The sequence below is a fragment of the Mirounga leonina genome, unplaced genomic scaffold (assembly GCF_011800145.1).
Source record: "Mirounga leonina isolate KUSES-001 unplaced genomic scaffold, KU_Mleo_1.0 Mir_126, whole genome shotgun sequence".
NCBI classification, from domain to species: Eukaryota; Metazoa; Chordata; class Mammalia; order Carnivora; family Phocidae; genus Mirounga; species Mirounga leonina.
This window is the reverse complement of record NW_023270314.1, coordinates 22697386-22721528: the sequence shown is the minus strand read 5'-3', so window position 1 is coordinate 22721528 and position 24143 is coordinate 22697386. Positions and strand designations below refer to the sequence as shown.

The following is a 24143-nucleotide window of genomic DNA, read 5'->3' as shown; positions in this document are numbered from 1 at the left end:
AGCAGGCTTCCCGCTGAGCAGGGAGCCCCATGCGGGGCTCGATCCCAGGACCTCAGGATCATGACCTGAGCCGAAAGCAGACGCTTAACTGACTGAGACACCCAGGTGCCCCTAAAAATATTTGTTTATTTATATTTTTATTTTTTTAAAGATTTTATTTATTTGACAGAGAGAGACACAGTGAGAGAGGGAACACAAGCAGGGGGAGTGGGAGAGGGAGAAGCAGGCTTCCCGCCAAGCAGGGAGCCCGATGCCGGGCTCGATTTCAGGACTCTGGGATCATGATCTGAGCCGAAGGCAGACGCTTAATGGCTGAGCCACCCAGGCGCCCCTAAAAATATTTATTTTTATTTTTATTTTTTTAAAGATTTTATTTATTTGACAGAGAGAGACACAGCGAAAGAAGGAACACAAGCAGGGGGAGTGGGAGAGGGAGAAGCAGGCTTCCTGCAGAGCGGGGAGCCCAATGCGGGGCTCCATCCCAGGATGCTGGGATCATGACCTGAGCCGAAGGCAGACGCTTAACGACTGAGCCACCCAGGCACCCCAAAATATTTATTTTTTTAAAAAAGATTTTATTTGAGAGAGAAGAGAGACAGAGATAGCGCGTGAGAGCAGGCTCCCTGGAAGCCCAACACAGGGACTCCATCCCAGGACCCCAGGATCATGACCGGAGTTGAAGGCAGAAGCTTAACTCTGCTTAATGGACTGAGCCACCCAGGTGCCTCTGAAAGAAGAGATCCTTTAACATCTTCTCCCTCCCCTCCTCCCAGCCAATTCCATTACCCCCACTAAGCCAGTTATTGTCTTGGGGGTATAACCTCCATTCCTTCCACTGCACTTCAGCATCTTCTTTGATCTCCATGGGGGAATGTAAAGCATTTCTGATTTCTTTTGAGAGATGGCAATACTGACAAAAAAATTGTACCTTCTCGATCCCAGATTCTCTATCCTCCTCAATTTGTAGGACAAGGTTATGGTTGGGGAAGGGAGGGAGACCTAGACACCCTGTGCTGGAATGCCTGGGAGCCTGAAGAGAAAAGATTTTCTGCCTAAGTAAACCTATCTGCTAGTTTGAAAACAAGCTGGAGTCTAGAGACAGGATAACTTGCAAATACCGGCCCCTCACAGTACCACCTAGTGGATAATAAGAAACTAACACATGGGTTCTGAGCCCCTGAGGGTAAGCTGATTCTAAAATAACTCACTTCCAGATCCCTAGAATCTTTACTATTTACACATTAGTTGGAATCATCTGCAAGGGGGAAAGAATTGCCAAATAAACAGTAAGATAGCTTCAAGAGTAAGAAGTAAGAGAGAAGCTAATTTACTTTTCCATAAGCTACAAGAGCCCATTGGGGAAATAATTAAACTAGTATCCTTCTACCCCATCCATCCCAAATACAGAGACTAGAGAGAGAGTGTGTGATGATGCCCTAGCCCCTTACTATTGATTTTTATTAGTGGCTTTCAAATTTATTTTCCTGCAAACCAAGGTGAGAAATGCATTTTATGATCTCACTCAACACTGATATAGTGATATACATATACTCTGAAACAAAATTATCCTGAGACATATTTACTCCTATTAAGCATCAGTCTTTGCTATTTTCTATTCTACTCCATTTAGAAATATCACTAGTGGGGTGCCTGGCTGGCTCAGTCGGTAGAGCATGTGAATCTTGATCTCAGGGTTGTAAGTTCCAGCCCCACGTGGGTGTAAAGATGACTTAAAAACAAAATCTTGGGGCACCTCGGTGGTGCATTCGGTCATGTCCAACTCTTGGTTTTGGCTCAGGTTGTGATCGCAGGGTCATAAAATTGAGCCCCACCTCTGTCTCTGCGCTCAGCTCAGAGTCCACTTGAGACTCTCTCTCTGTCTCTCTAAAATAAATAAATCTTTTTTTAATTTTTTTTTAATTTTTTTTAAGATTTTATTTATTTATTTGACAGAGAGAGAGATAGCGAGAGCAGGAACACAAGCAGGGGGAGTGGGAGAGGGAGAAGCAAGCTTCCCGCCGAGCAGGGAGCCTGATGTGGGACTCGATCCCAGGACCCTGGGATCATGACCTGAGCCGAAGGCAGACGCTTAACAACTGAGCCACCCAGGCGCCCAATAAATCTCTTTTTTAAAATACTTTATTTTGAGAGAGAGAATGCGCAAGCGGGGGAAGGAGCAGAGGGAGAGAACCTCAAGCAGACTCCGTGCTGAGCAGGGAGCCCAATGCAGGGCTCCATCTCACAACCCTAAGATCATGACCTGAGCTGAAACCAAGAGTTGGGCACTTAACCAACTGAGCCACCCAGGCGCCCCTAAAATAAATAAATCTTTAAAAAAAAAAAACTTGAGGAACAAAACACACTACTAGTCACCACTTTCTAAATCGATTTCATGACCCACATTTTGAAAAACACTACTTTATGTGCAAATTTTCATCCTATATCAACACTAATTTTTTTGTAAGGAAAGGTGCCCCTACAGAATTTTTTTTTTTGCCCCTACAGAATTGAAAGCAAACTCACCATATCCCTTTCGTGCTGCCTGCCATGTTTGCTCTCCCCTACCTGCCTTTCTTGAGATGTGAGTCATAATCTTCAAAATCCAACACCACCATTAAGTCTTTCCATTCCCCCAATTAGAAGAAATGGTTTTTCTTTTAGTTATCCCTCAAAACAGTGCTGTCTAGCACTTAATTAAATCTGCCTAGTATTAGCGAATTATACAACTTAATAGCTTCCTTAAATGAAGGCTCTACAGTGTATTCATAATTGCATCCCTCCAGACTGACACAATGACTAACAACATGGCCCAACAAATATCAAAATAAACTTTAATCAAACTACTTAAGATCCAGGAAATTTAAAGGTTTATTGTGGCATACCCTTCTGCAAATCAATTAATCATTCCTTAATAATAGTTTTTATAGATTCCTCTAAAACACCTGAACTTGTAAAACATCAAACATCTATATATAAGCCAATTAAGTCATATTTATAAAATCTTTACAATTGTGCAGGGGTCCTACACAAGGGAACTCAGGCTTTTAGTCTCACACTGAGGTGCCCAGGCAAGTCCTCATTAACTGAGCTCAGCTGTTCGAAGCACAAATTATCCGTCATCTTCTGTTTCTACACATGGCTTGTGGCCTTATTTATTCAATTATTTGAGAATTTACTACTTGGGGTACTGGGATGCACTGATGATAAACAGTCCCAGGGCTCAAGGAGTGCAGTGCTCTATTTTTTTAAGATTTTATTTATTCATTTTGAGAGAGAGACAGAGCATAAGCAGAGGGAGAGGGAGAAGCAGACTCCCCGCTGAGCTGGGAGCCCAACATGGGGCTCGATCCCAGGACCTGGAGATCATTACCTGAGCCAAAGGCAGACACTTAACCATCTCAGCCACCCAGGCGCCCTGGAGTGCAATGATCTAATGAGGAGGAAGAGGGCTAACAAGTAAACAAGCATAACAACGTGATGTAATAAATGTCATTACAAACCTAAGTAAGGAAGCAAGTTTAGAGAGGCACCTAAATTAATATTTGAGTGTAATGGAAGTCTTCCTAGAGAGGATGACATTGAGATCCAAAGACTAAGGAAGAGTATTATAGGCAGAGGGACCCGTAAGGGCAAATGACTGAAGGTCAGAGAGAATATGGCTCATTCAATGAAAAAGTAGTCAGTATAGTTGGAGCGGTTTGGCCAGAGTTGAGGAATGGCAAAAAATGAGGCCAGATTGTGTGGGACCTTATGAGTCAGGCTAAGAACTTGGAACAACTAAGACAGTTCATTCCAGGGGACCATTGGTCTCTACACTAGCAGCTGGATAGAAAGAAAGCTTGTGATAAGTTGGGGGGGGGTGAATCGCATATGCAAAAATTAAGTGACAGCTCTTTTTGGCGTAAATGCCTCTTTTTTTAAAAAACAAAGATTTTATTTATTCATTTGACAGAGAAATACACAGCGAGAGAGGGAACACAGGCAGGTGGAGTGGGAGGGGGAGAAGCAGGCCTCCTGCTGAGCAGGGAGCCCGATGCGATGCGGGGCTCGATCCCAGGACCCTGGGGTCATGACCTGAGCTGAAGGCAGACGCCCAACCATCTGAACCACCCAGGCGCCCCAGTAAATGCCTCTACTTGTATTAGTTTGTCCCACAATGCCATCTTGGGGTGGCATCTGAGATGGTAAAATCTCAAAAGAGCTTCAGAAAGAACCAGTAAGGGAGGTACAAAGGCCCCATTGCTATGCAGCATGAGAATAAGACACATGTAAATTAACATGTGAAATTAATGTTCTAAGTTGTTCTAAGTTTCATTTTATTATAACCTAATTACTATTCACTTAAGTCTGAGCAAACATGTATAGAAACCAGTGTTGCTAATTGAGTCATACACTCACAATTTTTTAAAAAATTAAAAGAAGTAGGGGCGCCTGGGTGGCTCAGTTGGTTAAGCATCTACCTTTGGCTCAGATCACGATCCTGGAGTCCTGGGATCCAGCCCCATGTTGGGCTTCTTGCTCAGCCAGGTGTCTGCTTCTCCCTCTCCCTCTGCTCCTCTCCCTGCTCATGCTTGTGCTCTCTCTGTGTCTCATTCTCTCAAATAAACAAAATCTTTAAAATAAAGGGGCACCTGGGTGGCTCAGTTGGTTAAGCGGCTGCCTTTGGCTCAGGTCATGATCCTGGGGTCTTGGGATCGAGCCCTGCGTCTGGCTCCCTGCTCGGCGGAGAGCCTGCTTCTCCCTCTCCCTCTGCCTGCCACTCTCCCTACTTGTGTTCTCTCTCTCTCTCTCTGTCAAATAAATAAAATCTTAAAAAAATAAAATAAAATAAAATAAAAGTAATATTACTCCCAACACTTGTCTTCCTGTACCAAACTGAAGGAACTAAAACAACTGCTAGAAGCCTAGAAGCTGAAAAGAGAGGGACAAAGCCAGACATGTTGTCTACTTGAGTTTATTCTGTTCTTTAAAAAAAAAAAAAAAAAAAAAGGTGAGGGATGGAGGGAGAAATAACCCATAAACACTGTGAACAGGAACCGAGACTCCAAGACTTGGGTGTACTCCCCCTACCCTCGACCTCAGTTCTGCAAGAGATTCCCACCCACCCAATCTTCTTTTCAACAAGACACCCAATCAGCAGCAAAGGTACCTGGGGTAGTCACTGAGATTTTCAACACTGGGAATGGGAGGGAGAAAAGTCCAAAAAATCGGAGTCGGGAAGAAGAGGGAAGGAATGACAGCGAGGCTCGGCTCTGGAGGACGGAGTTGGGCCAGGAGAGGTGGGAGTCAGTACGGGGGTACCCCCTCCGGACCGAGGCTGCCCACATTCCCCAGGACCCCAGAGCGCCCCCTGGTTTGTTCTGCAGTCCATACCCCCCTCCCCCAAGGCCTCACAGGCCCAGCTCCAAGTCCTCGAGCTCCTCCTGTAGTGCCCTCCTCCTCGCTAGCTTCTCCAGCTGCTCTTTGCTGGGCTGGCTGATTGCCCCAGCCTGGATCCGCCGCTGCAGCTCTTCCACCTGCCGAAGCTTCTTCTTGAGGCTCTTGATCTTCTTGGCCTTCTCGGTGGTGACGGCTGAGTCAGGCTGCTCAGAGGCAGCTGCAGGGGCTGCCCGGGAGCCCTGCGGAGCACTGGCGAGCTGGGCAGTCTCTCCCAAAGACACCTTATCGAGAGTCCGGCTCAAGGCCTCCGCCTCCCCCTTCTCCTGCTGCTGCCGCCGCTTCTCCTTCCGCTTCAGGTTGCGTTTGGCCGCCTTGGAGAGGCCTGGTTCGCCCCCTTCAGGCCTGGACGGGGTGACAGGAGCAGTGGCCTCAGGGCTCAGACCCGGGGGCAGTTCTGGCTTACTCTTGAAAAACTTCACATACTTGTTCTCATACCTGCAGGGAAGAGAGGTCAACAGGTCTCAAAGAATCACTGCCTTTTGGAACCCTTTTCTTAACCTTCCAAATCACTTCAGCCTTTTCACTTTCTTGCTTCTTTCCTCTCCTGTGGTCCCTCTGCAATTTGCCCCTGTTCTGCAGGCTATGGGAAGGTCTCTAGGTCTCAAAGTTCCTGGTCTCTGAATGCTATTTGGAGGTTCTGCAGAACAGAAGCCATAGGAACAGGACTAGGCATTTGTAACCCCCCTCCCGCATCCCTGAATCTCAGCCCCTCTCCTCTTCTTTTTCAGAGAGTTGCTCCCTCCTTCCATTTCCTAGGGTCTTGGGATCAGGAGAGTCTTCTTTTCTGTAGGGACCCCATTAAGTACCCCCTTCTCACGCCTAATCACGCACACTGGGACTTCCTCCTGGGGCACATAGCCTTCTTTCACCCTCCGTTGCTTGCGCCAGGTCCCGTCAGGTCGTTGTGTTGAGGCGATGTATTTGCCTGCAATGAGAGAATTAAGTTACATAGTTACTCTTCCTAATTTTCAAATAGTTTCCAATTTGAAACAATGCATGAATGCACACAGCTTTCCTTAGCATCCATCCAGCCACTAGATGCAACCATGAAGGCATCCTTTTCTCTCATCAACCTTCAATCCCTCTCTTGTCATTTATTCACTGAGTGCCCAAACACCACCCCCACCCTCAGGAGTTTCTTTTTTTTTTTTTAAGGATTTTATTTATTTATTTATTAGAGAAAGAGAGCACGCGTGCGCACCGGGGGAGGGACAGAGGGAGAGAATCTTCAAGCAGACTCCCTGCTGAGTGCAGAGCCCGGTGTGGGCTTGGTCTCACGACCCTGAGATCATGACCTGAGCCGAAACCAAGAGTTGCACGCTTAACCAGCTGAGCCACCCAGGCCCCCAGGAGTTTCTATTTTTATACTATTTTCTACTTTTAATCTCTAGCTGGCAAGATAGGACAGGCAAAGAGGAAGAGTTTAAAAAAAAACAACACAAGACAATAGCATGGGGGCATCAAAAGGCAGTAACTGAATAAGAGGCCAAAAGGGGGCAAAAACAAGAACTGTAGGAAGGAGAAAGGACTGGAGTAGAGAGGGGAAGTTCTATTAAGATAGGTCATGAAAAACAGGTCAACTTTTAAGGATCCATCCTACGAATATAAAAGCACCAGTACACAGGATATATGTAAAGGATGTTTGTTGCTGCATTACTTAAAACAGGAAAAACTGAAAGCAACTTAGATGGCCATCAATATCCGAGTACCCGAATACATGTGGATCATCCACATGATGGAACACCATGCTGTTATGAAAAAGAATGTCAAGATATTAATGCACTGACTCTGGCTTGAATGGTGCTCATGATATACTAAGTGAAAAAGCAAGTGGCAGGACAATGTGTAGAGTAGTAATCCTCAAAGTTTTTTCTTTCAGGATCCCCCTTTCGCTCTTGTTTTGTAATATTATCCATTTTACTATGCAATATTAAAAAAAAAAAAACCAGCAGCCTTGCGTGGCTCAGTTGGTTAAGTGTCCAACTCTTGGTTTTGGCTCAGGTCATGATCTCAGGGTCGTGGGATGGAGCCATGCGTCAGGTTCCATGCTCAGCAGGGAGTCTGCTTGAGATTCTCTCCTTCTGACCCCCCCCAAAATAAATAAACCTTAAAAAAAAAAAACAGGCTGCCTGGGTGGTAGTCAATTAAGCATCTGACTCTTTTTTTTTAAAAAGATTTTATTTATTTATTTATTTGAGAGAGAGAGCATGAGAGGGGGGAGGGCCAGAGGGAGAAGCAGACTCCCTGCTGAGCAGGAAGCCCGATGTGGGACTCGATCCTGGGACTCCAGGATCATGACCCGAGCCGAAGACAATCACTCAACCAACTGAGCCACCCAGGCGCCCTAAGCATCTGAGTCTTGGTATCAGCTCGGGTGGTGGTCTGGGGGTTAAGAGATCAAGCCCCTGCATCAGGCTCAAAGCTCAGCTTGGAGTCAGCTTGAGATTCTCTCTCCCTCTGCTCCTCCTGCTCATGCTCGCTCTCTCTCACTCTCTCTCTCAAAAATAAATAAATAAATCTTTAAAAAAACAAACATACCTGTTAATCTCACCAGAAAAGTATTTACTGGCAAACTGTCAAGCTCACAGTGGCAAATACAAGTTTTCCAGAATTCTAATTTTCTTGAATTTTACCACTGGCAACAAATACTGTCAGTTGTTTTCCTTGAAATGACAGGCTCACTTCCCTCATTTTCAGGAAAATGTCTATCAGATACCCAGTTCTCAATTATGAGTTTGTCAGCAGTTCTTGTACATAAAAATGGTGTTCCGTGAAAAGGAAGCCTGTTTAGCTTGCAACTGGTGGACAACTGTGCCAGTGCTTTTCCTTAAGACCCCACCTTACTTCAGTATGCAGCCGAGTGTTTCATCCTCACTTCCCAGTTAGTCCACAGAGAATATTAAAAAGATGAGTAACTTTCAGTTATAAAATGAGTAAGTTCTGGGGAATCTAAGGTACAGCACGGTAACCATCATTAACAGAACTGTATTGTATACTTGAAAGTTGCTATGAGAGTAGACTTTAACAACAACAAAATGGTAATTATGTGAAGGATGTGTTAATTAACCTTATTGTGGTAAACATTTCACAAACTATACATGTATCAAATCGTCACATTGCACATCTTAAATCTATACAATGTTATATATCAATTATATTTCAATAAAGCTGGAAAAAAGTAAAAAGATGTGTATTCAAGGGCCAGGGTTTAATAAAATTAGTAAATCTTAGTGTTTAATCAAGGATATTCTTTTTTTTTTTTTTTTAGATTTTATTTAGGTGACAGAGATATAGAGAGAGAGAGCACAAGCGGGGAGGAGAGGGAGAAGCAGGCTCCCGATAAGCAGGGAGACCGACGTGGGGCTCAATCCCAGGACCCACGATCCAAGCCGAAGGCAGACACTTAACCAACTGAGCCACCCAGGCACCCCTAATCAAGGATATTAAGTGAAACTGGCATTATTTACTGCAAGCATGTGGCAGTGAAGAGCACAATGAGTGGGAGCTGGTGTAACTACCTTGATTAGTGCTAAGGGGCCAGCAGTTCCGTCCGCCTTTGCTTTTACACCCTCAGAGCAAATGTCAACCCAGCAAAACAAGGCAATCAACATCTTAGTATATAATAAAAATAGTTATCCTTGCAGACCTCCTGAAAGGGTCTTAGGGAACCTCCAAGGGTCCTGGACAACATTTTGAGAACTGCTGCTGTAAGGTATGCTCCCAGTCTCGTTGGGGCAAGGAGCAGCACTTAACAGTTCATACGGTCTATGCAGTGGGGCAAGGAGAAAGGTGTGGAAGGACACATACCAAGGTACCAAGCCTTTAATGCTGGTTATCTTAAGAGGGGCAACCTGGAAGAAGAGGTAATAGAAACCATTAACCATTAACATATATACTTTCTGCCCTCATAGATATCTTTATACCATTAATATGTTTTTAAAAATCTTATATATACCTATATTATCTTGTATTATGTGTTGTTTTGTTTTTTTAAGTAGGCTCCACACCCAACGTGGGGCTTGAACTCAACCCTGAGAAGAAGTCACAGGCTCCATCAACTGAACCAGCCTGGCATCCCATGTATTACTTTTTTTTTTCTTTAAGTATTACTTTTGTAAAAAGAAAGACAGATTTGTAAAAGAAAAGTAAAAAATCAAGTCTAGAGGCGCCTGGGTGGCTCAGTCGGTTAAGCATCTGCCTCCAGCTCAGGTCATGATCCCAGGGGCCTGGGATCGAGCCAGAGCCCCATGTCAGGCTCTCTGTTCAGCAGGGAGTCTGTTTCTCCCTCTCCCTCTCCTTGCTGTTCTCCCTGCTTGTGCTCTCTCTGTCAGATGATTAAATAAAATCTTTAAAAAAAAAAAGTCAAGTCTAAGTCCTTCCATATGGATTATATATTGTTCTATGAATTGGCTTTTTATTCAAAATGCAAGTATCATTAATAAATTAAAACTAAAAAAAATTGTTAAAGAAAATGGGTAAGATCTGACAGGTAGAAGAGACTGGACAAAGAACAAGCAAGCAAAGAAAGGCATGGATGTGGGAAGGGGCGTGGAGTATTGAGAGAACAAAAAGAGGAGTCTGGGTGAATCAGACAGTTCGTGTTAGGGAATAATAAAAAAATGGGGCCAGATCTTGGAAAGCCTTCAACACAACATTGAGAAATTTGAAGTTTACCTGGTGAATGAAAGAGAGGCACTGAGGGTAACACTTGCTTAAATGCAACAGTTTAAAGACAAGAGTATAAACTGAAGAATGAAAAAGGTGACGCTTCATAGAGGGAGGACTGACTGGAGCTGGGCTTTAAAGAGTCAAACTCATGTAAGTAAACAAGGAGGCAGAATGGATTCGAAATAGAAGCTCATCCTGAAACAAAATGTCACCCATGGGAACAGAGATGGCATGTTCAGGAGATGGTGGCTGAATCAGAGGGCTGGTGTAAAGCAGATGAGGGGGGTGGACATTCAGACCTTTAAATGCCAGCTAAGGAGTTTAATATCTGGCACATGGTATGCATTTAATAAATATTTGTCCAATGAATGACTCTTTTATCCAAAGCAGTGTTTTAGGGCAATTAATCTGGCAGGATGAAAAGGTGAATTGGCAAGGGAAAACACTAGAGACTCAGGAAATCAGGGGAAAAAAGGGTGCAATGACCCCGGCATGAGACACAGAACTGGCTGAACTGGTGAGAAGGGAAAAGGACGAGACCCATGCCAGATCCATTATCAAAGAATCAACAACACCTGGGAAGTCACTGATGTGGGAGGGGTAAGGGGCTGAAGTAAAAAATAATTCAACACTTTTAGTAATTCCAACCTTGAGAATTTAGCATAAGGAAATACTTCCAACAGAAAAAAATAAAAACAAAAACAAGAAAGGGATGGGACGCCTGGTTGTCTCAGTCAGGCATCTGCCTTCAGCTCCGGTCATGATCCCAGGGTCCTGGGATCGAGTCCCATGGCAGGCTCCTTGCTCAGCGGGGAGCCTGCTTCTCCCTCTGCCTGCCCCTCCCCCTGCTTGTGCTCTCTCCCTCTCTCTCTCTGAGACAAATAAATAAAATCTTTTTAAAAATAAAATGAGTGCTGCAGAGATTAATTCTAAAAAAAGAAAAAAAGAGAAGGGAGAGATAATCATGGGAAAATTATGGCATTATCTATAAAGAGCTAAAAATTAAAAACAAACTTCAAGTCCAGATATATAGGAACAGTGTAGAACACATCCACTAAAAATACATCCAGCACCTGGCTGGCTCAGTCAGAAGAGTGTGTGACTCTTGATCTCGGGGTGGCAAGTTCAAGTTCCATGTTGGGTGTACAGATTACTTAAAAATAAACTTCAAAGAGACATGATATAATTTCAAGGAATGATAATAAAATTTTAAATCACATAATGTGACATAATGTGAAACATAATAAAACTATATAAATATACCAGGATTTCAATTATTAAATGTTTTGCATATTTTTAAGTTTAGAAAAGAATGTGCAATATGAAAAGGTGTCAGGTGATGATTATAAATAATCTTTTTTTTTTTAAGATTTTGTTTATTTATTTGTCAGAGAGAGGCAGGCAGAGATGTAGACTCCCCACTGAGCAAGGAACCAGATGCGAGTCCTAGGACCATGGGATCATGACCTGATCCGAAGGCAGACGCTTAACCGACTGAGCCACCCAGGCGTCCCATAATCTTTCTTTTTAAGAATGCCCACTAATGTTGTTATATTGTGCGTTTTAAAAATATCTCATTTTAAGGGCACCTGGCTAACTTAGTCAGTGGAGCATACAACTCCTGATCTCAAGAGTTGTGAGTTCAAATCCCATGTTGGGTGTGGAAATTACTTAAAATCTTTTTTTAACTTTATATTCATTTGGTTGGTTTTTTTTTAAGATTTTATTTATTTGAGAGAGAAAGAGCACGCCTGAGCAGGGGGTGGGGGAGGGGCAGAGGGAGAGGGAGCAGCAGACTCCCTGCTAAGCAGGGTGCCCCATGGGGCGGAGGGAGGTGTGCATCTTCATCCCAGGACCCCGAGACCATGACCTGAGCTGAAGGCAGGCATTTAACCAACTGAGCCAGCCAGGCGCCCCAAAAATAAAATCTTTAAAAAAAAAAAAATCTCATTTTAGGTTTCAAACCTAAATCGTTTGGAGAAGGGGCACACAACGGAGAGTGAAATTACTTTTGACCTGGTGATTTATAAAGATTTTGTGGAGGACAAACAGACCTGTTGTGATCTTTGGAAGATGAGCAGGATTTAGACAGGTGGAGGTGGGGGGGGGGAGTGTAGTTACGAGAAAAGACAAAAAAGGGAAGTATTTCAGGCATACGGGACAACACAAAAGGACCAATCAGACTAGTAAGGACCCTGCTTAAAATTCCTTCTGGATTCCTATTGCCCTCAGGGTATTTACATGGAGGACGGGACTACACACAAAAGGCCTTGCTAGTCTCCAGTCTCTCAGCACTTAGTCACTCACACTCTGCTCCAGCCACTGAATATTCACAAATCTTACCAGACCTGTGTCTCTATTCTCTATGCCTTTTTGCTTTTGCTTCCTTTGGCCTGGAATAGACTTTCCTTGATTCTTAGCTTAGTTAATTCCTATTGGTCTTTAAAGGTCAAGTTCAAGTATAAACTCCTCAGTGAGGTCTTCCCTGACCTTCCCACCCCAAGCCAGGTTAAAAGTAGCCCTTTGTGCACAGCACCTGTTCTGGCCTTTATCATGCTCTAATGTTTAACATAATTGTGTACTTCCTTGAGAGCAGAGACTTTGTCTTTGATCTCTGAGGCAAAGGGCCTGGCCTATAGAAGGCTGTAATTAACTCAATAATAAATAAAGAGGGTCACCTGCCTGGCTCAGTTGGTAGAACATGGGATTCCTGATCTCGGGATTGCAAATTCAAGCCCAACATTAGGTATAAAGATTACTTAAAAATAAAATCTTTTAAAAAAATGTTTTCTTTTAAATAAATAAGTAGGGTGCCTGGCTGGCTCAGTTGGTTAAGCGACTGCCTTCAGCTCAGGTCATGATCCCAGAATCCTGCGATCGAGTCCCACATCGGGCTCCCGGCTCAGCAGGGAGACTGCTTCTCCTTCTGACCCTCTCCCCTCCCATAAAAATATATACATTAATTAATTAATTATTTAATTAATTAATTAAAGCATCATATTAGAGAACAAAAACCTAGTATATTTAGGGCAAAAAGCACATGTAATGGGAAAAGAGACTAGAAGTAAATTAGTCAGGATATGAAAGGTATCCAATCTCCTCTTGAGTTTGTACTTAAGCTTCAGACTGTGGGAGAACACTGAAGGGCAAAACCAGAGTACAGAGGATCTGCTCAAAGCAGTGCTTGAGGATTAACCTCAAAATGTATAATAGAAACTAAAAGTAGAACAAATGAAAATAACAACCACCATAGAGAAAAACTGATTTAAATAGTCTCTATGGGTACTGAAAGGAAAATGAAAGAGAAATTCATTATGAAGAAGTCAACAGGACCTGAAGACTGCCAAGATTTGAAATAGACGAGATAATTGAAACAGTGCTGTAATGGGTTTAATCTGGTGCTTTTCACATGTATTCTCTTATTTTTCACAACATAACTGTGGGTAAATTGGGCATATGGTAATAATATTTATTCACACATGGATTTTAAATGTTTATTGAGCACTGGGTGTTGCGCCAGGCACTGTAACAGGAGCTAGGGATACAACAATGAATAAAGCAAGCAAGGGTATTGCCTTTTTGTATCACGCATTCTAGTGAGGAAGAAAGGAAACAAAAAAGAACACAAACTAATTACAGTATCACTCGTGAATGTGCAAAATTTGTAGGATAAAAATCACTGACACAAAGAAAATCCAATACCTGAAGCTAATACAACCCTGTATGTTAATTATACTGGAATTAAAACAAACACCACCACCACCACCATAAAGAAAGTCCAGAGAAGATGACAACTTTGTGAAAATAACTAATTCAATTCTAGACAGGGAGTGTTTTACATGAAATTAAGGAGAAAAGGACAATGCTAGAAACATAAATAAGATAACTGCACAAAGATTATACTTCAAGGCTTAAGACTAGTAAAGATGGAACATGATTAAAGACGGGCAGAAGCTTCTTGAATGGCCATCCTAACTGGAAGCCCTGAGATGCAAATAGCCCATTATCACAAAGGAGCACCTATTTTATGTTCTCTTGGTTCCATCCTCTGGCCTTCATGGTATCCAAAGGTAAAGTCAAAATGAAGGGAGTGGTTTGGAGATTCCTACCCCTAGAAATAAAAACCAAGGGCAGGATATCAGGATTGTCAGTAACCCCCTTGAGAAAGAAACTACAGATTAGAGACTGCTACTGTAAGAACTTGGTAAATTTAGCTATTTTCCCACATCTGCTGTTTTGTAATCCTTAATCTGTTGCCTTAAACTGTAAAAGGGCCTTGTTTTCGGGGTGGCAGGGACATAGTGAAGCAAGCAAGGCCTGGGAGAACTCTAAGGGGTTAGGTGGAAGTGACTGTTAAAGGTGTGTTGAATCCCTGTGACCTGTTTCAAGTAAGAAAGGAGATCTGTGTGACAAATCTGAGCCTGGGATGATCTCAGGGCCAAGAATTATAACACCAAGATGTGATTTCTAATACTTGGAGAAAATATAGAAAGAGAAGATCCAATATGGAGACATGACCCTGGAAAAATGGTCATGATCATCTTCCTCAAGAAAGAAAAGGTGTCAGCAGTAACAGAAAACAATTCTAGGAGAGAAGAACTAGGACGGTGTTATGCCATGGAGACCAAAAGAGTTTTAAGGGTAGCTGATTAAGGGTATTGGATAATGCACAGAGATTAAAAGGAAAATGGAGTAGAAAAAGATTACTGATTTTGGCAATTTGGAAATTTCTAGTTATCTCCAAGAATACAGCTTCAGAAAAGCAGAGTAGTCAGAAACCAGACTACAAATAAATTAAATGTAATAAACACTTATTGAAAGCTTCCTATGAGGGGCGCCTGGGTGGCTCAGTCATTAAGCATCTGCCTTCGGCTCAGGTCATGATCCCAGGGGGATCGAGTCCCGCATCTGCCTCCCTGCTCAGCGGGGAGTCTGCCTCTCCCTCTATTCCTCCCCCTGCTCATGATCTCTCTCTTGCTCTCTCTCAAATAAATAAATAATTAAAAAAAAAAAAAGCTTCCTATGAGAAAAGTACCCTACTAAGTGCTATAGGGATTACCAAGAGGGAGTAAAATGGTCCCTACTTTAAAGCAATCTGGGCATCTGGGCATCTGGGTGGCTCAGTCGGTTAAGTGGCTGCCTTCGGGTCAGGTCATGATCCCAGAGTCCGGCTCTCTGTTCAGCGGGGAGCCTGCTTCTCCCTCTCCCTCTGCTGCTCCCCCTGCTTGTGCTCTCTCTGTCAAATAAATAAATAAAATCTTAAAAAAAAAATCAAGCAATTTATTGCCTAAGGAAGAGGGTGGACAAATTAGGCAAGGAATAAAACAAAAATATAAATGTCTTTGGTATCTTAAGAGACACTGATACATACTGGTACTAGATTTCAAGAGAATAAATAATCACACCCTATTTGATGGGGGAAGGTGACAGAAAATCAGGAGAATCTCAGGGACCTGACCTTAAATGCTAGGTAGCAGTAATAACAACAATAACAAATCAGTGGCTGATATTCCTGCAGGCAGAGAAAAGAAGGGAAAGGGCCTTCTAAGAGGAGTAACAACAAGCAAAATCATAGCAGTGGAAAACTCACAGTATGTTAAGAACAGTTAGAAAAGAGCATTTATTAATAAGTGGCTACAGTGCATCAGGAACTTTATATATATTGCTTTATTGAATCTAGACAATGGGTAGATATTATCATCTACAGCTGAGATTAAGAGTCTTCAAGAGGTTAAAGATGTGTCCAAGATCACAACGGCACAATGGTATTCTGCCTGTCTTATACCACATAGCCCAGTTTCACTGGGAGTTACAAGCAGAGACCTAGTATGTGGTGATACTATACCGAAAAGTGGTTTGTGCTCATATTAAAGAGTATCTAAAAGCGAATTTACATACGTAAATTTCACAATCAATTCCAAAAAGAGAGATGATGAGAAATTTAATAGCTTGCCCAAAGTTAGTCAATAAGCTGCAGAATTCAAACCCAGGCTGTGGGTTTATTCCAAAAGTTGTGCATTTTACACTACCATTGCATATAGTGTTATAAATGAAAAAGATACAAAAAAGTTCAACCTAATAATCAAAGAAAATATAAATATAAAACAATAAAATACAATTTCCATCTGTCAGAGTAGTAGAATTTTTGAAGATGAGAATACCAGTGCGGTCAAAGACGTGGTTAAACCAGCATAGTCATATATTGTTGGTGGTAAAACCCTTTAGAAAGCAATTTGGCTAACATAGCAGGACAATAAAGGCAGCCCTATCATTTCCCAGCATTTTCCAAAGCTTTTGTTATATAAAACACTACTTCCATAAGATATTAACAAAGGTTACCCCCCAAAATTGTTAAATAGTTTGGGCAATTCTGGGTTAAACACAGAAAAACAATTTTGTTTTTATCAGCAGGACTTAATGTGTTCTTATTCATGTGAATATCCACAATAGGAATGTGATTTACAGTCTTCCCAAATTTATTTGACCACAGGAACCTTATTTATGTTATTTATCTTGTTTTTACTTATTTTGTAGCACACCTCGTGGGACTACTAAGCATTCCAAGGATCATATTTTGGGAAATATAGCCATTTGGTATGATCCCAATTATGTAAAATATAGATATGCTACATATGTGTACAGAAAGAAAACCAAAAGGAAGTATAACTATAGTTACCTTTGGGTTCTAGAATATCAAATATGCGTGTGACTTATATTTTTTACTGCTTACAAAAACATTTTCCAAGGTTCCTACAATCAACATGAATTAACTTTATAATTAATAAGTCAATAAATGCTTGTAGCCTCTAACCCAGTAATTGTACTTCTGGGAACTCAATCCTAAGGAAATAACCCTAAATGCAGGCAAAAATTTATGCACAAAAATATTCATAGACGGGGTGCCTGGGTGGCTCAGTCAGTTAAGCAGCTGCCTTCGGCTCAGGTCAGGGTCCTGGGATCAAGCCCCGCATCGGGCTCCCTGCTCAGCGGGAAGCCTGCTTCTCCCTCTCCTGCTCCCCCTACTTGTGTTCCCTCTCTCATTCTCTCTCTCTGTCAAATGAATAAATAAAAATCTTTAAAAAAAATATTCATAGAGTTCTTCTAACAAAAATCCTGGAAACAATCTAAAAGTTCAATAACAGGGATGCTTGGGTGGCGTCTACCTTTGGCTCAGGTCATGGTCCCAGGGTCCTGGGATTGAGTCCCACATTGGGCTCCCTGCTCAGCGCGGAGCCTGCTTCTCCCTCTCCCTCTGCCTGCCGCTCCGCCTGCTCGTGTTCTCTCTCTGACAAATAAATAAAATCTTTTAAATAAATAAATAAAATAGAACTTCCGTAACAGAAGAAACATAAGAGAGGGTGCGTGCCCAAACAATAAAACACTCTGCCAGGGGCGCCTGGGTGGCTCAGTCAGTTAAGTGGCTGCCTTCGGCTCAGGTCATGATCCTGGGGTCCTGGGATCGAGCCCCACGTCCAGCTCTCTGCTCAGTGGAGAGCCTGCTTCTCCCTCTCCCTCTGCCTGCCACTCTGCCTACTTGTGCTGTCAAATAAATAAAATCTAAAAAAAAATAAAAATAAAAATAAAATAAAACACTGCCAGTATTTTTTAAAACGTTTACAAAGAGTAAGGAAAAATATTTATGGCATAAGGTTAAATGAAAAGGCAAAATATAATTGTATATACCATCTAATTCAAAAATGTTTTAAAATGCACAGAAAAAATAAAGATCAGAAGGATATGTGCCAAATTAAACAGTAGACTCTGGGTGAATGACTTATATTGAACAAAAATTACATACGTAAATCTGTACTTAAGAAACAGTAATCTGGCAACAGTGTGTCATATGAACTGGAACAGAGAGAGAGAATGGAGATAGGACAACTATTTAGGAGGTCACAGCAGTATTTTCAGGATAAAGGAAAATGGAATTTTATCAGGCATGCAGAATGAATCAAGTACTATGCTTGATACTTTGCATATATAATCTCTTCTGATCCATATCATTACATAACAGTAATAATTACAGAACCATTCGCTGGGCACTTTCTATGTATCAGAAATGTACATTCTTTCATTTAAATTTTAATTCTCAAATAATCCTATGTTGTAGGAGTTATTATTCCAATTTCATTGATGAGAAAACTAAAGCTTAGATTCCCAAGGTTTAAAATTCCCAAGGCCATCTAGCTGACAAATACTGAAGATGGGATAAGGATAATGGCAGTAGGAATAGAAAAATGACATTCTGACCACTGGTGTATGGCAGGGGATGGGGAATGAGAGGAATAAAAGATGATGCAACAAATACAACAAAAATACCTAGTGCTCTGATCTTGGTTTCTTGATACCATTCTCAAGTAAAAGAAACAGGGGCTCCTTGGAGAATGGCTGATTCTAGGACTGAGACAGGAAACAAAAAGACGAACCTGGAGCATCTTCTAGTGCCAGAAAGTAAGGAAGAGCTAAAAAAACAAAAACAAAAACCTACACTGTTGGGGGTATGTCAAAGGGACACAGGGCCAACTAAAAGAGCTCCCAATGTCCAAAGCTGGAACATTTGACCAATAAAATAAATAGTATAGGATTATAACCCAAAGTCCATATTGCTATAAATAAATGATTGAATAAATGGAAAAGAGACAAATCTGCAGAAAAATTCCAAATAAACGTATGTAAATACTCCATCCTTAAGGAAGGAAGTGTAACTTCCCACTCTTTAAGTACCAGCTGTGAATAGAGACTTTAGAGTACAGTATGGAAAAGAGAAGGATCAAAAGGGTAACTTTACAGCGGAGAAACCTTACAAACAATACTTCAGCCAGGTGATCAGGGTAAGAATCAACTGTAAAAAAATTATTATGATAGGTCCCTTGATATGATGAAAATGTCACTTTTCCTCTGAGGTTGTACCCCTAAAACACAACCCCAGTCTAATTATGAGAAAAACATCAGACAAATTCCAAAAGAGAGGCATCCTATAAAATACTTGACTAGTACTCCTCAAAACTGTCAAGGTCATCAAAAACAAGGAAAGTCTGAGAAACCGTCAATGGCCAATAGGAGCTTAAGGAGACATGAGAACTAAAAGTAATGTGGTATCTGGGATGGGAACCTGGGATAGAAAAGAAAGTTAGGTAAAAGCTAAGGAAATCTGCATAATGTATGGACTATAGTTAATAATAATGTATCAGGGGTCCCTGGGTGGCTAAGTTGGTTAAGCAGCTGCCTTTGGCTCAGGTCATGATCCCAGGGTTCTGGGATTGAGCCCCACATCGGGCTCCTTGCTCAGCGGGAAGCCTGCTTCTCTCTCTGCCTGCCGCTCCCCTTGCTTGGGCTCTCTCTCTTTTGCTGACAAATAAATAAATAAAATCTTTTAAAAAAAATGTATCAATATCCGTTCGTTAATTGTAATAACTGTATCATACTAATGTAAGATGTTAATAGGAGAAACTGAGTGTAACGTATATGGGAATTGACTGTTATCATTTTCTCAAGTTTTCTATAAATCTAATACTGTTCTAAAAAATAAAGTCTATTTAAAATTAAAAAGAGACATGGTGCAAAAAGTTGATCTTGGGGGCGCCTGGGTGGCTCAGTCGTTAAGCGTCTGCCTTCAGCTCAGGTCATGATCCCAGAGTCCTGGGATGGAGCCCCACATCGGGCTCCCTGCTCGGCAGGAGGTCTGCTTCTCCCTCTCCCACTGCCCCTGCTTGTGTTCCCTCTCTCACTGTGTCTCTCTCTGTCAAATAAATAAAATCTTTAAAAGAAAAAAAAAGGTTGATCTTGGTTTGGCTAGGACAAGGGTGCCATTAACAGAAATAAGGAAGGAAAAAAAATATATTGATTTTGGGCAGATTGAATTTAAGGTGTGACAATATATTCAAGAATGAAAGTTATCCACCAATCAACTAGAAAAGGGAATTAGCAACTAAGAAGAGGCTGGCGCTGGAAACAAAACTAAAGAATTACGGGACAAATAAGCAGTAACGAAATGAAAACAGTATGTGTAGGCCTGTTATTCAAGAAATCAGGCTGTGAACAGAAAAGGGACAAAAATGATAGGCCTTGACTTTTCAATGAAATAGAAAGTGGGAAAAAAAAGTGAAGCCATCTGCCACAAGAGAGAGAATTAAAAGGGAGGGTCACAGAATGCTGGAAAAAGTTGGGGGAAATAGCCATGATAGAATATAAGCAAAGAAAAAAGAATTGGAGAGAAGCCGGGATCTTGGCAGAAGTTAACACTAAGTTATATTATACTGAAAGTGCTAGTTCTGAGCTTTTTCTCTAACCATGTGCTATGGCCTAGACGTAGAAGCCAAGGAAATAGGTGATGGGTATGATTCAAGATAACAGAAGTGCTTGCTAAGTACAGAAGATCAAAATAAATGAAGAAAAGCAATGAAGATAGTATCAAAGTGGCTAGTCACCAAGGTCTAGCAGAGCAGCATCAAAGGTAGTCATGAAGGTACTGGTAGATGCGATGAAATGGGAAAGGTCAAGAACCTAAGAAGGGCACAAAGCAGATTCTGTGGATGTGAAATAGTGAAAAAGGTAACTGGTAAGGAGGCTAAAGTGATGGAGAGCACCTGAAAGGGAAGCAGTGTCACAGAGGAGGTCCCGGTTGTAGTGATTCTGATGTGCAGCTACTTTATTTTTTAAGATTTTATTCATTTATTTGAGACAGAGAGAGAGCAAGCAGGGGGAGGAGCAGAGGGAGAAGGACAAGCAGACTCTGCGCTGAGCCCAGAGCCCGATGCCGGGCTGGATCTCACAACCATGAGATCATGACCTGAGCTGAAACCAAGAGTAGGACGCTCAACTGACTGAGCCCCCCAGGCACCCCTGATATGCAGCTACTTTAAAAATACAAAGGAGGGGTTCCTGGGTGGTTCAGTTCATTGAGAGGCCGACTCTTGATCTCAGCTCAGGTCTTGATCTCAGGGTCATGAGTTCAAGGCAATTTAAGCTCCACACTGAGCATGGAGCCTACTTAAAAAAAAAAAAATACAAAGGAAAATCAACCGTCTTGTGCTGAGGAACTATAAGATCAGAGTATTCCAAAGATGCTGGAGACACTGAGAATAAAAGCAAGAAACACAGTGGAGAAAAAAGTGTGATGCAATAGGTCTGGGCCCTTGTGGGCAATAAATGATTACCCTGAGGTTTTAGAGAAAATGCTATAATTGCATGGCAACACCTTCCACAAAGATTAGAGTGACAGTGGCAGGTCAATGATCTAGAAGTAAGAGAAAGCAAAAATGCAGTGTGATTCCTTCTCTTCTACATAGTCACAGAGCACTGAAGATACCTCTTAGTGGGAGGGTAGGGTGAAACATGGTATCTGGATTATCATGAAATCAGTTTAAAGAAAATAGTTAAAAATAAAGTGTACTGGATAGTGAGTAATATTTTCAAAGCACACATTAAAAGAAGCCAGTAGATGAAGGACCCACTGAGTAGAGAACAGGAGAAGAGAGGTTCTGTGTACCACTTTGAAATGTGAGGCTGGAGAGAAGTAGCAGAGACTTGGCTTGTCATAAGATACCATAGGAGAGGTGGGCTGAGATGTAAAGAACATGCAAAGTAGCAAAGCAAGAAGCATAAAGGGCACATTTTAAAACACACCATACACAGTCTCAGTTCTACAGAAGACTGCACGTATGCAGTGAAGACTACAAAAAACAGTAACGCCTTGTACATTTTATAAATTGCTTTAACATATGCAATCTTATTTGATCGTCACTAGGTAGATATTCCTATGCACATTTTTCTAAAGATGAGGAAATTACGATGGGACAAAACCAGAATGAAAACACTGACTTCGGTTTTCAACACATAAACCCTCATACACAGTGGACACTTCAGCATCTCAATCAGCCAGGCCAGAAATTCTTCTCTAGCCAGAAGTAATAGTGGATTCTATGAACTTGTCAGAGGGTTTAAGAGGCCACTAGACACCTCCTGTTTGCCTTCTTCCACCTCAGATCCCTCAACTTTTATCACCATCACCACCAGAGAAGGTACAGAAGGGTGATGCCATCAAGAAGAAAACTCAAGCTGAAAGTTATATTAGGTTCCTCTTCCCTTCACACCTCTGAACCTCAGTGACCCAAAAATGAAGATGAGGGAGAGAATGTAAAAAGCATTATATAGCAATGAAGAGGTCTTTAACCCACACAACTTCAAGAAAGAGAACTAAAAAGGAGCTGGGGTAGGGCAGAAGGCAGGTACAGCTGAAAAATGGGGGAGGGGAACAGGGGGAAAAGCTGGAATTGGAGGGAACTGAGAGTACAGGCGCTCCCAAGCCTGGAGAAACCGAAAGAGATATGGGATCTCCAGCTGCTGGAGAAAAGCTAAGGGCCCGTGAAGGTCCTGGAGCAGGGACTTGCACTGAAGGACCCCAGGGTTTGGGTGACCGGAAGCAGAGACCCCCAAACACGAGACCAGAAGGGGGCGCAGGTGACACCCCATAGGAAAGAATGAATGAGGAAGGCGGTCCGGAGGGCGGGGCAAAAGGAGGGGCCCCGGGATGGGCGGGGCACAGACCCCTTTCCAAGTCCGAACCCCTGCCCCGAGAGCCCGGGGAGAAGCGGCTCCGCGCCTCCCGCACTCACCGCCGGTCTCGTCAGTTACATAGGGAGTCGCCATCTTGAAAACGCAAACCACTTCCGGCGTGAGCGGGCTGGGGTCCCGCCCCCCTCCCCACCGGAAGTGGAGTCCTGATCGTAGCCAGCCACCATTTTAGTCTTAAAGGGAGAGTACACCATTTCGTGGACAGAGGTGGAGGAGGAAGGAAGCAGCAGCTAGACTTGAATAAAATAAAAGCCATAGGCTCTATTACTGCCACTGATACCAATATTGGGTGCCTGCTCCGTGTAAAGGAGTCCTCTGGGCGCCGAGAGAAGTTCCGAGGCACGGCCCCTCTCCGTTCGTCCAGGACCTTCGAGGGAAAAGGGGGCAAGGCCCACCTGCACCCGGAAAGTGGGGCTGATAAATGAGAATCTTCAATCCCTAGCCTGTACCCAGGTCCCAGAGCGGCTTGGGGACATGGGGCGCGCAAACTCCGGGAACGCACTGGGGCGCACCAATGTTGTCAGGGGTGAATGGAAGACCCCAACTGACCCTCTCTTAGAAGGTGGGGAGGTCGAAATCGCGTGTCGATTGCCCTCGGCTACCCAGCTCAACCCTCCGGACTGAGATCCGCGAGAGAGGCGTGCAAGGCAGAGGGTGCTGCCGGTCGGTCACCTGTCCCCGCAGCCTCAGGGCGGCTGGCGAATTCCACGACCAAGGAGGCGGCGGGCCGGGTTGGGCGGGCAGCCCTGGCTGGCCCTGCCCCTGGGGAGGCCCCGGGGATTCGGGCGGCGTAGTGAGGACGGCCCAGGTTTGCCGGCCTTCGACCCCCGGATCCTCCTCAGGCGGGGCACCAGGGTCAGAGGGCAAGGTGAAGGCTTCTGGGCGGAGCCAGTTAATATTCTAATGAACCTTGTCCAGGTCTGGGCGCTGGGGATCCAAAGCGGGGCAACTCGCCAGTAGTCGAGGCTTACACGGTCACTCCCTTTGCAGTCCTGCCCTGCCCCGTGCCTCCTATTCTTTAGAGGAACCCAAATGTTTTCCCTCCCCCTGTCTTTTCAGCAGCTGTTGTTCCTTAAAGGCTAAGTCCTGCTGAACTTGTTTCCCCTACAGCCTGGGAGTGACCAGCTGCAGGTTCCTCTCCTCAGGTGTTGGCTCTGCCCTCCCCTACTACATTGTTTTTTCATTATTGATTGTTTTACCTTCCTCCAAATCCCCCACTTTGGCTTAGGTTAATGTCCAACTGTACCGCTGGAACCCGTAGAGAGGGGCAAGTATTAGTAACTACCTCTAACACTAGGCTGTATGTCCACTTAAAAAAATAAAAAAGGTGAGAGTAATGACTGACGAGGAACCTCCTAAAAGCTTTGACATGAAGCTTTTGAAGTTTTCTCAGGTCACAGCTTGTCTTCCATACCATGCTCTACCTTCTTGACTTCCACCAGAGGCCCAACTCAGAAGGTCTC

At 43.1% G+C, this 24143-nt stretch overlaps 1 protein-coding gene across 4 annotated transcripts; it reads right to left on the bottom strand.

The window, feature by feature from the left end:
* Nucleotides 1–4979: 4979 nt before the first annotated feature.
* Nucleotides 4980–23187, bottom strand: PYM1 (PYM homolog 1, exon junction complex associated factor). 4 transcript variants are annotated; one of them, XM_035002433.1, is made up of 4 exons: nt 15192–15308; nt 14128–14218; nt 6271–6364; nt 4980–5874 (listed from the first exon to the last, which is right to left on the bottom strand). In XM_035002433.1, the coding sequence occupies exons 2-4, from the start codon at nt 14150–14152 to the stop codon at nt 5391–5393; spliced, it is 603 nt and encodes a 200-aa protein (XP_034858324.1). In that variant the 5' UTR covers nt 14153–14218; nt 15192–15308; the 3' UTR covers nt 4980–5390. The 4 variants fall into 4 exon arrangements, 3 of the variants coding, with proteins under 3 accessions (XP_034858324.1, XP_034858323.1, XP_034858325.1); XM_035002432.1 differs by lacking the exons at nt 14128–14218; nt 15192–15308 and adding an exon at nt 22722–23187; XM_035002434.1 differs by lacking the exon at nt 15192–15308 and having other exon boundaries at nt 14128–14762.
* Nucleotides 23188–24143: the final 956 nt, after the last annotated feature.